Below are 16160 nucleotides of genomic sequence, written 5' to 3' on the forward strand. Positions count from 1 at the left end.
TAGCAATGTAAATCTAACAGACCAAGAATTAAAGATACTGAATAAATGAAGTATATTTTCCAGAACTGTACTTCTTTCAACATCCATCTTAAGTAATGGAAACTGATCTGGCTATAGCCTCATTGGAAAGGTGATGAAGAGGAGGAATAATCTCTCAGGTGGGGGAGATAGCTGGTATGCTTTCTGGGTCTGACCTGCACAGACTGTGTTTCAGAAAAGATGTAGTAATTTTCACCATGACAGCAAATGAACACACCATTCTCGGTGAGGAAGGATACAATAAAGCTAGTATTCTAGGAGTGCTGGTGGTAGCACAAGACTCAGTGGTACAAAATTCAACTGGTCATGGTCCTGACAGTCCTATAATAACAATCAGTCCTAGGTTTCCCTAAGGTTTCTTTCAGAATGTCATTCCAGTCTTTCAGGAAAAAAAAAAGGCTTTGAATTTAAGGACAAAGGTATGTTCTAAGATTTAGAGTTTTTCTTTTGGACAGACGCACGTGTGCTCACTATGTGCTTAACACTGAGTGACTCTGTCTTGTGAAGATGCCTGTTAGACTTAAAACAATGATGATGAGGAGGCGGCTACCTTCTTATATATCTTTTCTCACTGCAAATGCATATGTGCCTGGGTGTTCGTTTATGAAATAGAGTCACCTCCATAGACTGTTCAAGAGGTGGGCAGTATGAGCTCAACATCTTTTTTGACTTCTGGCAGAAGAAGAAAAAGGAGAAGCAAACAGAACATTCCCTATGGTGTGTCCTTACCTTAGAACAAAGTAATTTCTATTACACCCATCCATAATGATATCAAACTGTTGCTTCAAGAGCAGGGTTTAATTTTCCAAGGCTTTAAGACCTGCCATTTCCAGTAACTATGAAAATTCATTCCGTACTACTGATGAGTTCCTCTTGCAGTTCTTCATATTTTGGCATATCCAACAAAAAGTTAAAACCTGTAACTACATCATACAGGTAGACTGTTCCATCGCAGAGTAGGTCTGAAATACTACAACAGGTCAGCTGTAGTCCAGGTTCTACCCTGGTAATAGACAGGAAGAAAACTGAAGGAGGTTCACAACTCTCCACTCCTTATTCTGGCACATACGAACTCAGAGAGGCACATGGTGCTGCTGTGACTTTGGGAGAAGTATTAAAGATTCTGAGCATGTGTGTTTGAGATGCACGTGCACTTCCAGTGGGATCTACACTGACGTATCCTCAAAGAAGCACAAATCTTGTGTGGGGAGAAAAAGTCTAGTCAGGAGGAAAGGAAAAAACACTCCACAAAGGACTGACAGAAGCTTTTCTTTCTCTCTCTCTCTCTCTCTCTCTCTCACACACACACACTTTCTCCCTCTCTCCCCTAAGAATCAATTCTACTCTCTAGCATAGCATGCATTTAATATCATATGCAAAACAAAAAAACACAAAGCAAAATAAAAAACAAGGATCACAGGAAGCAACAGAAACAACATCCAGAGAAAGGAAGAAATGACAATTCTAACTGTGTTTCCTCTATGCCCACAAAATCTGCTATTTGGAAGGAAAAAAGAATCAGTAATTTTTTCTTATTTTTGTGAATTACAGCAAAAGCCACTTTCCCATTCTATTTCCATACTAAATTCTGCAGATGATTTCTGAAATTTTAAAATAAGACAGATTAAATATGATGCAGAAGGTTGTCCTCTGTGCCTGCAATATTCAAACACTGTATCTTTAAGGCCGACTGCTTATGCCACCAGGATGTGTTCGCAGTGTGATGATGCACTATGGCACTTTAAATTACTATTGATCACTTTTTCGGTCTCTTAATATACTGGCTACCATTTGTTTTGTGCTTACGCAGTTTAGCCCACCAGAAACAAGAAGCTGAAACCCGTATCAATGTGGTTTTTTAAGTTAATTACAGTTTCCCTGAAGATACTGAATTCCAGTGTATTTTTACATACGTATATATATGTTTGTTCATGTGTAGAGATATGTATATGCTTTTTTACCCCCATCAGGCTATCCCTTGTCTTTGTTGCTACTCTGAGAAGAGGAAACACATACACAGGCATGCTGCAAAAAGCTTCATGCTCACAGTCTTCTCACAGATTTCCCTCATACCTGACTGTGCATAAATTTCAGGTTAATTCCTTCCAGTGTGACCTGAAGAAGACCTCCTTCACCAGTTTTCATATCCTGCACAGGAAACTCGCCACCCAACTCAGGGCCTGTGATGTGTTAAATAAGGAAAAAAAAAAGAAACAAACAAACAAACAAACAAAAATATCCAGAGAAAAAGAGAGAGAGAGAAAGAAGAGAAAGCAGTCAGCCAAGTCATGATATCTGGAAGGGAAATATGAAACAATAAAACCATAATTTCTATTTGATATGCATAGCAAAAGGACAACACTAACAATAGCAGGCAGCATTTCAGTGGAGTCCACTCACTAATGACAGCCTTCTGAGAACCACTAGACCTTTAAGTATCGTAACAAATATCACCCTGGTTACATGAAGGGACTTCGGTGTCAGCTCAGTCTGCATTTATTGTAGTTCCTATGGGGTTTTATTTATTTGTTTGAAATGCCATGTTTCATTTCTGCATGGTAAGACACTGCAATTACATAACACCACAGACAGCACAGTCTTAAGTACAAACACAATAAACAAGTACAAACTAGGGTTGCATTTGTGAGCGTGATGATTTTGTATGGCCTTATTTTGTGCTTTCAACAATGAAAAAGTGAACACGGCTACAACAATGACAATTTAACAGATATTAACAGATGACAATCTAGGCATTTTCACCTCGTTTCTTTAATATTCATTTCAGCTAGAAAATGCTTTGTTACAATGATTTTTTAAAAAAATATCATTTGCGGAGAAGCACTGAACTCTGGAGAATGGCTTTTAAACACATTTTTAATACTGCATTGTTGCTCAATTCTTAAAATAGCTTTCAAAGACACTTTTGCCTCCTCTGCCCTCAGTGAAAGTCCAGTCCTTGCTCCCCCTCCTCAGACTAAATTGGACTAACAGTAGGAGGAAGAAAATAGTCTTTCAAATTCCTAGGTGAGAGCTGAACACTTAGGATGCTAGATTTAAACACAAGTCATTTTCTCAGTCATACTGATGCCAGTTATTAGTATCTAGTGTAGATCCCTTAGATCTGGCATTAAGATACACCTAAAATAGGCTTGTACCTCAAAGCATGACTCCCAGAGTCCTAGCATCCACTTAAAAAAAAAAAATGAAATAGTTGCAACAAAATTAAACTTGAAAACACGAAACCACAGTGACATTACCCTGAACGTGCAAACAGACTCCAGCAAGGGAGAAACAACCATCTTATGAAGGTGTAAAATAAGCCACCTTCATGTTTGTTGTTCAGGTACATACAGCACCTGCTAGTCTCTGAGGACTCAAAAAAAAAAAAAGGCAAATTGCCTTCCTAAGAACTCAATCTCCCAAAACTGCAAATCTAATTTTGAGTCAACAGGAAAAAGAAAGGAGTGTTTGCCAAGAAAAGTTTCATCAGTATAATTATACTGTCCTGTCCCAGATGATGACGTTACACTAAGAATGTCTACACTGGAGAAGTTATGCTGATACAAGGACATTGGTTCAACTGCACCTTTTGACTTGCACCAGTATGAGACTTTCCAATACAGAAAAGGTTTGTGCATTGAAAGTCTGCAGAAAGCTGCAGATTCATCACTGTAGATTCACTAAGATGAACACGCGTATTTATTAGCCTCCATTCTCAACACAAAGTGGACAATATAGTTCTGTGTCTCAATGAGGAATATAAGGAGTAGCTAGCCAACCACGACGAGAAAGTGCAGCTCAAGTTTCATAGTCTTTTCTTAGTCACCATTTTACTGGCAGCTCGTGCTCCCTATATGTAACTCTTCTTTATACAGGTGTTTCGGTTTTGTTTGTAGTTAGAGTGAGGTATATGGGGGCAAGCTAATGATAACGCAAGTCTGCTACGTACACATGGATGTACAAAGCTACCCTCAGATTTCCAAGCAAAAGGAGATTATATATAAAGAAGTTATTAATAAAAAAGATGTGTTGATTGCAGATTAAAACAACCAATGTTCCCAACAAGCAAAATCTTGTACCTGGTTTAATGCTTTGCTGTCTTGCTGCTGCTCGCTCCATACTGTCTTTTACACAGTAGTATAATTCCCGGCACTAACACATAAACAAAGAGCAATACAGTGTTATTCTTCAAAATTACTAAGGGAAAAGAACGCAAGATTCTAAGATTCTACAAAAAGAACAAGCCCCATGTGGTGCATAACGACAAAAAGCCTATAGAAGTTCAACCACAGCTAATTACTAGGTGGCATATGTATTTCTTTTTTGAGGTGACAAAGAAACTATTTGATATCATTTCATAGCACAAGCTAGTGAAGAGTTCATGGCTTGGCAATCTAGTCAAGTTTATTCAGTTTACTAGCGTAGAAAAAGCCTCAAAACAGTATCACAATCCCTCCCTTTCTTTCAGCTTGCAGCAATCAATGTTACTGGTCACGCTCTTATTATCTATCTTTTTGTTATTCATATCAATTTCCTTCAGCCATATTCTTCTAGTCATCTTCCTCCAGCTCTCTTCTCTAAGACCAAATAATGTTAAACCATAATCTCACAGTAAAATTTCAGAAAATTTTCTATCTGAAGCCCAAAATACTATGAGTTTTCCGGGTAACTTCTGTAGCACACTGCTTTTGTCCTCCTTCCCTTTGTCTTCACACCTGCATATTATAACAACCTGGTCTAAGGAAAATTAATTTTCAGAAGCAGAAATCCAATTCCTTTATATGTCTCAAAGATAATAACCTTTCAATACATTACTTGCATTTATGAACCTTTACATTTTGTTTGCTGGTCATTGTGTAGCAGTTAATGGAGTTCTAAGAGTTACTGGAGTTTTCCTAGTAGGTTTAAGCTATTTCTTTACATTTGCAGTTAATCATAAGGAGAATAAAAGGGCTTTCATATTAGTGGAGTATGTAGGCATATATGAAATAAAAATCAAACACAGGCCCACGGAGAAAAATTCTTATCTATTTTGTCAGTTTGGGTTTGCCACTGAAAATTACACAATTAACTCAATTACTAAGACATAGTTTTATTTAGCTTTTTCCCAATAAATCTACCACAATATTTTTACTGCCATTATAAGCCTGCAAGATAATGCAATATTTAGTAATACTGATGCATTCCTCCTTCTAACCACAAAAACCCAAGCTACGTGTAATTTCCTAAATTACATCCTGCTGTACTACTGTCTTCAGGTAAATAACAAGGCATAATGCCAGCTTCAGATGTCAGTGCCGTTCAACAGCCATTGCCGTTCAGTAACCAGTGCTGGAGAGACAACGCTATTTTTTGATTAAACATGGAATATGACACACCAAGGATTTGTTTGTTCTACAGAGTTTTTCCCTCAGTATTGTGTGTATTAAACAAGATGCGTACCTTCTTTGTGTAAAACTTGTTCAATTGTGTCTCCTGACCATTCCTCCGCCAGAGGCACAGCACTTTTGTTTTGGGACAGTAAGTCATGTTGATGAGTTTCTCATACCACCAACGTTCATACACAGTTCCAATGTTGCTTCTCAGCACAATGCAATCATCACATACCTGGGAGGACAAAAATATTACCTAAGATTTCTAATACTGTTCATTGAGTGCTACTAGTTGCATTAATATTCTTGTCTCTACCTCCATGAAAAATATGTCTCCTGTTGTGTCTGTCCCAGCATGTACTACAAAAGTCTGCTTCTTGATGTGGCGGCTGCCGCTGGGTCTCACAGGGAGTTCCCGTCCATTCTAGAGAAAAAAAAAGTGCAATCGTTAACAAACTTTGAAACCAATTTGTCCTGATCTATTGAAAAAAAGTCTATTAGGTGACACTAGAAGCATCTTCAACAAATGAAAGAAAAAAGAAGTATTTTCAACACAGCTGATTGGAGGCAATTTTCGACAAAGGCTTAAACAAGATACTAGAGTAAGTTTAGTTTCAAGAAGCGTGACAACTTTAGTCTCAATAAGTGTGACTAAGAGAATTATCATCACATACAACATTCATGCTGGTACCATACTCAGTATGGGACAGTGAGCTGTCTGGGTTCCAGTAACATTGCAGTGAATTGGTCTGCTTTTTCCCAGTTAGTTGTAAGACAATTTTGTGTCCTTTCTGTGCATAAAACTAAGTTCCAAATGTAAAAATGCTTTGAAAAATTGGCTTTCAAAGGGCCTAGCTTGCATCTACCCTGATGACGGTTGTGTTAAAAAGCTGGCTTGTTTTATTAACTTAAGTGTTAGCCTATATTCTTAATGAGCATTACAGGACACAAGGTTTCTTCTGCATGGCAGCTGATAGTGGAAACATTTTTGTATAGAAACTGATTGCTACAAGTCTTATAATGATCTGGAAACCGATGGAAAACTAAACGCTCGTTACAGTCACAGTAAGAATAAAGGTTCCCACCCACAAAAGCGATATTAAGAAAACATTAGGGTTGCGTAGAACCGTAGTACTGGAATGTCATGTGTAAACATACTTGCATTGCAGTTCTAATTGATAACTGCGTAACATTATAATATTATAAGTAGGGTCATACCATCACAGTCTTTATTCTAAACATGTGAGTGCAGTGTTTAATAATTCAATTATTTTTAATATTTAAAAATTATTTATTATTTAAATTATGTTGCAGAGCATTTATAGCAGAATTTTCAGGTAATTTTCTTCCTCCACTGTAGCTCCCACAGGTACATCACTCATCACTGTTTTACTTACCAGACTGGCAAGTTTGTCTAGAATATCATTTATTTGCTGACTGTGTACCAATCCAATATGCGATTTTCCCATTAGACGACGCACCTTTTTCCTAATATCATTCTTGTTCACCTAGAAAGCAGACATAAAGACAGTTACATACTCTTCTCTATTCACAGTGGCAACTCCTATCTCCCAAAATGAACGTATCTTGGTTTCCATTGCTAGGACAGCAAAACCACTGATCTCCAGCTCTGTCATGCTAGGGCCTCTTTAGCCCAGCAGTATGAGCAGAAGTTGCAGATACACCACTTTTCTCAGCTACTGGGCAAGTGATATTGTGCACAACAGATTTCTTGCCTTCTCTTGCACAACGCAGCAGCAATTCCACTACCCTCCACTTCCAACTACTGACGTTAAAAGCCTCAGTTCTCCATGTTGCCACCTATATGATGGGTCTCATCTGCCAGGCTAGCTTCTCCACCTCTTCCTCTGCAACGAGTTCATTTAGTCAACTGTGGAGCCCTCAACAAAAGAAATATTAACACAACGGCATAGCATCTTTCAAAAGTCTCACTCTTTCATGATCTGTTTCCTGGTCCCTAGGCCAGCGCTCTAACAAAAATTTCCAGATAGTCCTCAAACAGGAGCAGGTTCCTCCTGAAGATGAACTACAGGGAAGCTCAGAAGCAAAACATTTCTGCCCCAGGTGCCATTTCAAAAGGCTGCTATGAATGCCAGCCATTGATACTAAAGGCTTTAAGATCGTACACTCATGCTTGAGCGCCAAATTCAAGCAAGATCAGACTTTTTTTTAATCTTATTGTGATTATGACCTCAGAGCTATAGAGCATACAAAACAAACTCAATCTGCTTCCTTCAGCACAAATTCTTTGCACTTGAAAGAAAGCATTGTATTTTTCAAGAATTTTTTAGGCAAAAAACTACTAGGCCCAAAACAAGAAAATATATTAAAATACCAAGGTGTTGAGTTTGGAGGATTATGCTTCCCTTGACAGCTCACAGTAATTCACCTCTCTAGTAACAAAAGACCTTGCAACTTTGCAGTTTCTACTAGAAGCTGCCCTAAGATGAGATACTTTGGTATAGTCTTTAGTCTCTTAACACCTTCACTCTAAGTGCTTGAAAAAATACAAATAATATATACCACATATACCAAATACTAGATCCACCATCTTTTATCCCAAAACTGATGGGGGGGGGCCAGTTAGTGACCACAACAATAATGGAAAAAAAACCAACACCTCACAACCCTTCTTTTGCCCAGTTCTTCACCCCATCCTCACTCTTGGGCATCTCTGAAGATGCACTGAAAGAAACAATCTTTTTATCACAACTCTCAGATCTTCTGTATTTCCTTTTCATTTATAACCCATAGGTCCAGAGTGATATAATTTTCAAAGGCATAATATCCTGTTTGCCTTCTTATCCCTTTTCACCGGGAATCTGTTTTCTAAGGGACCTGATTATTTTCACCACACCAAAAGACGCTCTTCTCCTCTGGGACTAACTCTGTCAAGATCTGTCATGAGATAGCCTTTTGAAACCAACGTTATTTGCTCTTCTCTTTTGCATCCTGCAATGAAAGTAACTGCACGGGTTATTATTACTTCTACTTTAAGTATTGCTGCAATGCATGTCCTAATGATCAAATCCCACAGTCTTCTTCTGAAATAAACTCATTCCAAATATACTCAAATCCCATCTTAAAATTTACCTTCACATTCCATTTATGTCAGAAAAAAACAGTGGCATCTTTTTCTCTCACCACTCCCCCCTCAAAAAAAATTACATACAGTAACTTCTTCCACTGGTTGTGTATCAGACACTCTTGATCTATGGCATGATGTGTCACCTCCTCATTTCAACAGTGAAAATTATCAAACTATCACCTGTGTATGGCTATTCTTACTGTTAAGCTGTTGCACTGGACAACACTGCATCAAACCTGTTACAGGTAAAACCATGTAGCTAAGCTAGTTCAAAACATGACAAGAATTTTAGAAGATTTATTTTTTTCAGAGACTTTAAGGGAGGATTTGGACTACCTAATCAATTATTCAGACTAAAAGAAAGATATTTCTAGTAGCCATCTAGAGCATTAAGGTGCATATAGACAGCCCATTGAATGAGAAAAAAAAGGTTGCTTACTAGTAATGGCAAATTTAATGTTAAGTTATTGATACACACATTCACAATCTGCCCATATTTGGAATTTGCAGCTGTGAGGAAATCAGATTTGAAGATGCTCTCTACTTAATTTATAACCCATACTCTTAACAATAAGAATGTCCTCTAAAGTTACTAGTAGAAATAATAAATTTCTATTTTAAACGGCAATGCATATGCATACCCATGTCATAGAACTGCGTAAATTCAGACAACATATCTCAAAGAATCTCCAGGTACTGAAGCAATTTTTTCATTAACATTAGGAGATGTTTTATAACATTCTTTTATACTTCACTGTTCTGAGCTCTGTGAACAGAGATGTATGGTTTCAAGACAATGCCAACAAAATACATGGCTTAAATCTGAGCAGTGATCTATTAAAAAGAAAAAAAGTCACCTTTATCATAAGCATATAAGCAACCATATTATGCAGCAGTGTAGCCAACAAGCGGTCCTCATCATCCTCCAAACGCTTTCGATCATGTTCTCCCAGGGAAAGATACCTGTAAGAAGAGCTAGATCTGAAGCAGACTCACAGGCACTTTTCATCCAATTCACTAAAGCACTGGCAGAGGACGGATCACTATTTGCAAAGTGTATGGCAAATAAAATCTCCAAAAACATTAAGCCAAATGGGCATTTTCCAGTAAAACACTGTGATTACTAATTAAACATTTCCATAAATTATTAACTAGTTGAAGTAAATAACATCTGCTCAGCGGGGAAGTTCTCAAGTGGTCCACTGGGCTTATCCATTTCCTCTTTTCTGCGGTCGCAGCTCCACAACAATTACAACTGCCAGAATCATAGAATCATTAAGGTTGGAAAAGACCTCTAAGAGGAACGTATAACTTAGTAAAAGAGCTACCTGCCTTCAGAGCTTAAAAAAAGTTTTCAGACTAGTACCCCACAAACCAGTTCTTATTTTGGCTATCAGATTCCATGTTACATGATAGCATGGGTGTAGGTGGTACAGCTGCAGGTGGCAGACAGAGCAGAAAATGATCAGATATTAATAGAGCTGGGGGGTGTGTGTGGAAGCAAGCAGGTGGTAAAGATTCACATCTTAGAAGTAGTCTAGCCTTAAGCAACCATGCAGATATTTCTAGAGTGGTTCCCTCATTATTTTTTTGTTTGTTTCTTGTAACTACAAACTGCAAAGTAAAAAGACCTGTAAGTGACTTTCCATTTTGAGAAGGCTCAAAACGCAGTTTCTGAAGACATGTCATTCCTTCACTTTATGGCAATACATTGATATCTTTCTTTATTCCACAATACAAACATCTTGCCACAGACATCTCTTGCTTGACTACTGATCTAATCTATTCTATATATTCATACTGTGATTACGCTTTCATTAGCCATTTCTCCGGAAATATCAGCACTGCACAAAAGTTAAAAAAAATATATGTCACAACTGAAGACAGTATTTCAGTATCAGGAGATACTGGCCAGCATAGAGACAAAAGGCTCACTTTGGAACAGTCAGGTATAGCAACAAGGTTTACAAAGTGACAACAGCATGTTCAGCAGAATTCAAATACTTTTTTTTTTACTATTTCAGCCCCAAGTGAAGCAATGTGGAGGAAAGAGGTCTACTAAGAACTTTACCTGTCAATCATCTCCTGAGGTCCCTGGTCCATCCCCATTCCTTCTCTCTCTAACATCACAGCATCCAAAAAAGCATCTTCCCAGAACTGCATCTGGTCCCACAAAGTTGAACGCTCTTTGCCTATCCAACGTATACAAAAATAGAGCATTTATTCCATTTACTCCAGTGAAATACTTTAATTCTTGTTCCTTCCCACTCTTTGAAAATACCATAAGCCAACACACACACACAAAAAAAAAGGTTGCTTTTAAAGGACAAGCAATATCACAACTGAAGAAAAGTGTAAAAGAGAAGACAAGACATATCTCTCATTCTAGTTCAGGGCATAATCTTTTCAAACCCTTACACAAAAGTACCTCTTATCTCTATTCTTTGAGGAATATATCTTCCTCCATATACTATTAACACTGCCCAAAAGACATAGGAATATCTCACACAAACACAGATCATGGCAAACACACAGAGAAGTGGAAAGGTAAGATTATTACTCATAGAGAAGGTTTCCATTGCAGCATCCTCTAACTGGTCCCAAACAGATCCTTTATCCCTACCTGCACCATTCCAAGCAGGCAGGAACGATAAATGGAAAGGATGAAAAACACAGGAAGAGAGAGCTCTTGATTAACAGCAAGTCCAGATGAAATGCATTTCAAAAAAGCCAATATACTCCCAGTTCAAGGATACACTCAAAGGCCATTAGTATTGAGTTTAGTAGCCCTCTGTTCAATGACTTAAGCTGAAAGATCTTTTTTCAAGATCAGTGGCACATTTTAGCCTTCCATGCATAGCTAAGTAAGTTCCTTCTCTTTTTGCAACAGTTTAAAGAACTCATATTCAAGAACAGCAAGACACTTGGACAAACTACATTTTATGGAAACTACACCACTCACACCCATCTCCTCTTACTCTTCTTCGATCTCCCCAGCAAATCTTTCGCTTTACTCTGAATGGCCTGATGCACCCCCCCATTCTACCAGTATCCACAACAGTAAATGGTTAAAAATAGTCTCTAAGACTGTAAAAATTCCAGTCTGCCCCAGATCTGACTCCACCTGAACTTCAGTCTAAAAGATCCCCTCCCTGCAGAAAAAAATAGTTTACCCAAAAGTCCTTCATAGAGATAGACACGTTGATTGCCATCCTCTGGACCTCTCCCTGGAGTACTGCCTTTGCCGTCTTTCACAGTCTGCTTCAGGTTGTGAGACTTCGCCTGAAAATCACAGAAGAGGTGTCAGACAATTTAACTGCATCCTGCAGGGCTGTTTCTTGCAGTCCACTGTTGGACTTACAGATGCAGTTTGCCAGCTGTACTTCACAGATGCTCCTCCCACAAATGTTCACAAAACAAATACATTACTCTGTTCAAAGAGCAAGGTAATATACTTAAAAGTCCAGAGCCAAAGGAAAAACATGAGAGACAGATATAGAAATTGAAACACAGAGGAAGCAAAATGCTTCCCTGAAGAAAAACTGAGGCAAAACAAAAAATGCAAATCCCAGACTAAAGGAAAGAACTTAAACCTCTTCTGTCATCCCCCATACCTCATGCTTATTTAGTAAGTTTGCCCAAATTCTAATAGCAAATCTTTCCCACTGTTTAGGAAATAGCTGAATATCACTGTCATTGTACAGCTTGCGAGGAATGGAGGAAGAAATAGGCAGCCTTCTCAGGACTGCAAAGAAAATAAATATTCACAAGCAGAGTAAGATTCTCACATTCAGACTTTACAGGTTTTTCTTTCATTTACCATTCATAAAGGTACGACTTTAAGCAAATGATTACAGATCATCTAGTCTGAAGAACTGTGTGCTGGGACTATCGGCCAACAGGAACTGTGACAATAAAGCTGGCCCAGCTATTTCTCTACCAACAGGCAAACTATGGTGAGATACTTGATATTCATCGTACATCATGTACACCTATCATCTTTGTTCTAAATCGGTTGCAATGGTTCTTAAAATTCCATTTAGTTTCATTAATCAAGTAGAAAAATGCAGAAAGCCAAGTGTAGTTTTTTTTAAAAAGTCTAACTCTTTAGTAACTGAGAAGACACCCTTTCGCAGCTAAATAAGCAGACATGGTTACATCATTTTCATGCTTTTAGAAGAAATCTGCAATGAAGCACAATGATTTTGTTTGTTGCTTAAAATTAGAAGTAGAAGCCCTGTAAAGGCTTTTACAATTTTATCAGAATTATAAAATGACAAACACAGTGAGACCAATCTTCAAGCGTTGCAAGTTGTTTTCATATTTGGCTGACAGCTTGGTTTAGCTAAATCAAGTATAATTATTTTCTTGGTAAGATGTATATTAGAGGTTATACCCAATAATCAAGGACTTTAAAAACCAAAATGAACAAGAAGTGCATTTAGTTTTACTGCATACAGATATTCCAACTAGGAAAATATATTTAAAATTTATTATTACACTTCAAATAGCACTAAAATAATGTTTTAAAGAAACAGAACAGCTGCTAAACCTACAATGGGTCTTCCCTTTCCTGTATCAAACAGCTGCTCCTAAGAAACAGGGGAATCTGTGCCTCTTAGTTAGGCACAGTCGAACAATGCCTATCAACGTTGTTTTGTCTCTAAAGGGCAATTAAATGTCCATTTCGTTTACAGAAATATTGAAGGAGGGGGAATTAAATATTGCTAGAGCCTGTAACATGGTAGGAGATGCAAATCTACTATTCTCAAAGAACAATGTATTGCACAGGAAATGAAGGTATGTGGATACATATAAAATTACATCTTTAATATTTTAATATTGTAAGTCACTGCTGATTAACCCTTAGAACAGAATCAGAGATCCTCTTCCACACATGCACACACATTGAAATGATTACTGTACAAAATTTGATTAAAAACAAAGGAAAGAAAAATAAAAAAGGGAAGTCTGCAATGCCCTTACAAAGATAGAGCTAGTAGCAGAGTTTGTCTCAATTTCACTGTCTGACACAGCGCCTCTCGATCCTGTCAAATTGCCACCATTTTCCACACTCGGGCCATCACCAGCATTGCTACTCAAGTCACTGTCTGCTCCTAATGTCTCTCCAGAACTGTTACTAACCTGTGGAGAAAAATAAAGCAGTTACCCTCAATACACAAAAATACTGTGGATACAAAAGTTGTAAAATGTTTCTTTTTAAGGCACAAAATATGAAGCAGTACAACTGAACGCCACATGTGTCTTTTATCCTTCCGTAACATTATCTTTTCATCAAATCCTACTCTGCAGGAAAAGATGTAGAGAGACTCAAAAAGCCTTTCAGAAAAATCACAGAACTGTTTAGGTTGGAAGGGATCTGTTAAGCTCATCTACAGACAAGCCCCTCCCGGCTCAAGCAAAGTCAGTTAGAGTGAGGACCATGTCCAGTCAGGTTTTTAAAATCTCCACAGACGGAGAATCCACAGCCTCTCTGGGCAAACTGCTCCAGTGTTCGACCACCCTCAAACTAAAAGTGTTTTCTTGTGTTCAGATGGAAATTCCTGGGCTTTAATTTTTGTGTTGACTGCCTCTTGTCCCGCCAGTGGGTACTACCAAGAAGAGTCTGACTCCCGTGCCTTCATTCCCTCCCATCAGGTACTTCTACCCATTGATAATATCTCCCCTGAGCCTTCTCTTCTCCAGGCTGAAGAGTCTCAGATCTCTCAGTCTCTCCTCTCATAGAAGATGCTCCAGTCCCTTAGCTATCTTCATGACCCTGAGGTGGACTCACTCCAGTAAGTCCTTATCCTTGTACTGGGGAGCCCAGAACTGGACATAATATTCCAGATGCAGCCTCACCAGTGCTGAGTAAATCGGAAGGATCACTTCCCACGGCCTCCTGACAATTCTTTTCCCAATACAGCCCAGAATACTGTTGGCCTTTTCTGCCACAAGGGTGCGTTTTCCTGTTTCCATTCACATTCCTCGCCAGGTTCAGCTCTGGGTCCATATTGGCTTTCCTAGCCCTGTCCCTGCAAGATGAGACAGCAAGTGTCACCTGCCCCTGCTTCCACCTCTCGTATACCTATTTCTTATGTCTGAGTTCAGTTAGGAGCTCTTTGCTCTTCCATGCAGGCTTCCTGCTGTCTTTGCTTGGTTTCCTGCTTGCTGGGATGGACCTTTCTCAAGCTTGGAGGAGGACATACTTGAATATCAGTCAGCTCTTTTAGACCCCTCTTCTATCTGGGGCAGCATTCCATAGAATGCAATTTCTGGGTCCATTAGAGAAAGACAATCAGAATATTATTCTTCTTCCAGGCTTGGAAAAGATCATGGAAAGCCACATATTCACAGGTATGCAGCAGTTTAGAGAGAAGAAAAACCAGTAACAACTATAAAAAGGAAAGTTCCTTGGCTTTTGTCCCTGGAATATGCCATATTAGGTAACATATGGTATGGAGAAGGCTCATTCTTTTTTTACTGAATGCATTCCTGCTACCTTTTCCCTCTAGGCCCTGTAGTTCACCAGAAAGCAAGCAAACATATTTTGATACGATTCAAGTGGTTTAAGGTAATCAGAAAGTTTGTTCTTGTTTTTAGTGCATCAAACAATCTGCCTTTTTTGCTCTCAGGTTGCATTTTTAAACTTCTATTCTTTTTCGATGGTTTATACACATCTAAGGCCTATTTATAAAATTATTGCAATCCACCAGTTCAATAAATACACTAATATGTAGGAATATGTAACAGCAACAAGCACCATATATGAAGGATGCAATCAGCTAGTAAAGCACTATGTACATTCTGTCTGACACACATGCTTGCCACCCACTGGGAGGCTCTGGAGAAAGAACTCATAGATATACATTATGCGTGCCTGACAGTATGCAGCCATACCACACAAAATGTAGGCACGAAATGCCCTCCCCAACTTCAGCAAGCAGTGAATCACATCAAGATTTCACTTTGGGCATATCCTACCACTGTGCTAACTTCAGAATCCTGGCTTGTACTTCGGACCATAACTGCTGGTCCTCCACTGGGAACAGAGTCAAAATCACTCTTCTGCAATCAAAAGATATAAAGGACAGGAAGAAAAGTCACATTAGTTTGCATCATAAGGAGAGAATGTCACTTCCCATTCCTTTGGGTCTTGAATCACATGTCTTATGCTTCCTTGGTTTATTTAGCCAGCCAAACAGAAACTACTGCCTGCTTGTCAAAAAGATCATGGGGTCACACAACTGAGGAGTTCACAAAGAGGGGAAGAAATTTTACTGAATGAGCCTTTCAAGAATGCTCAAACACTAGAAGTCTTCCCACAATTAAGTAGTGAATAGAAGAATCCTCTCTCTTACCACATAAATATAGCAAGCATAGGAGCCACTGACCTGAGAACCTGAGGCCAAACTAAGACCACTGTCTGCACTGATTTGCGATTTTTTCTCCTCCGTTTCTCCCAAATCAAAGTGTTTTACACCTTCTGGCCCTAAACAAAGGAAAAAGTAAATCATTAATACATCAAGAAAAAACAGTATGGCAGAAAGCAGATGACAGACTGAAAGCAGGAACAGTACCAAGAAAACAAATTTGCTTTCTCATTCCTTTGATTTTTTTTTATTTTTTTTTTTTAATTC

The 16160-nt window shown here is 38.5% G+C and overlaps 1 protein-coding gene across 26 annotated transcripts in view; it reads right to left on the bottom strand.

Annotated features, from left to right (window-relative positions):
* Nucleotides 1–16160, bottom strand: part of MADD (MAP kinase activating death domain) — a 79537-nt gene that overhangs the window by 13489 nt on the left and 49888 nt on the right. For 19 of the 26 annotated variants that reach the window (XM_075425817.1, XM_075425814.1, XM_075425813.1 and 16 more), the window contains 12 exons: nt 15915–16012; nt 15505–15588; nt 13507–13665; nt 11694–11802; nt 11081–11143; nt 10592–10712; nt 9378–9483; nt 6809–6919; nt 5728–5835; nt 5482–5646; nt 4119–4191; nt 2113–2219 (listed from right to left, as the gene is read on the bottom strand). In XM_075425817.1, the coding sequence (XP_075281932.1) occupies nt 2113–2219; nt 4119–4191; nt 5482–5646; nt 5728–5835; nt 6809–6919; nt 9378–9483; nt 10592–10712; nt 11081–11143; nt 11694–11802; nt 13507–13665; nt 15505–15588; nt 15915–16012 (1304 nt within the window). The remainder of the gene's footprint in view (nt 1–2112; nt 2220–4118; nt 4192–5481; nt 5647–5727; nt 5836–6808; nt 6920–9377; nt 9484–10591; nt 10713–11080; nt 11144–11693; nt 11803–13506; nt 13666–15504; nt 15589–15914; nt 16013–16160) is intronic. The other 7 variants (XM_075425819.1, XM_075425818.1, XM_075425820.1 and 4 more) reach the window with 1 other exon arrangement.

This window comes from Opisthocomus hoazin, chromosome 7, assembly GCF_030867145.1.
Source record: "Opisthocomus hoazin isolate bOpiHoa1 chromosome 7, bOpiHoa1.hap1, whole genome shotgun sequence".
Classification (NCBI taxonomy): domain Eukaryota; kingdom Metazoa; phylum Chordata; class Aves; order Opisthocomiformes; family Opisthocomidae; genus Opisthocomus; species Opisthocomus hoazin.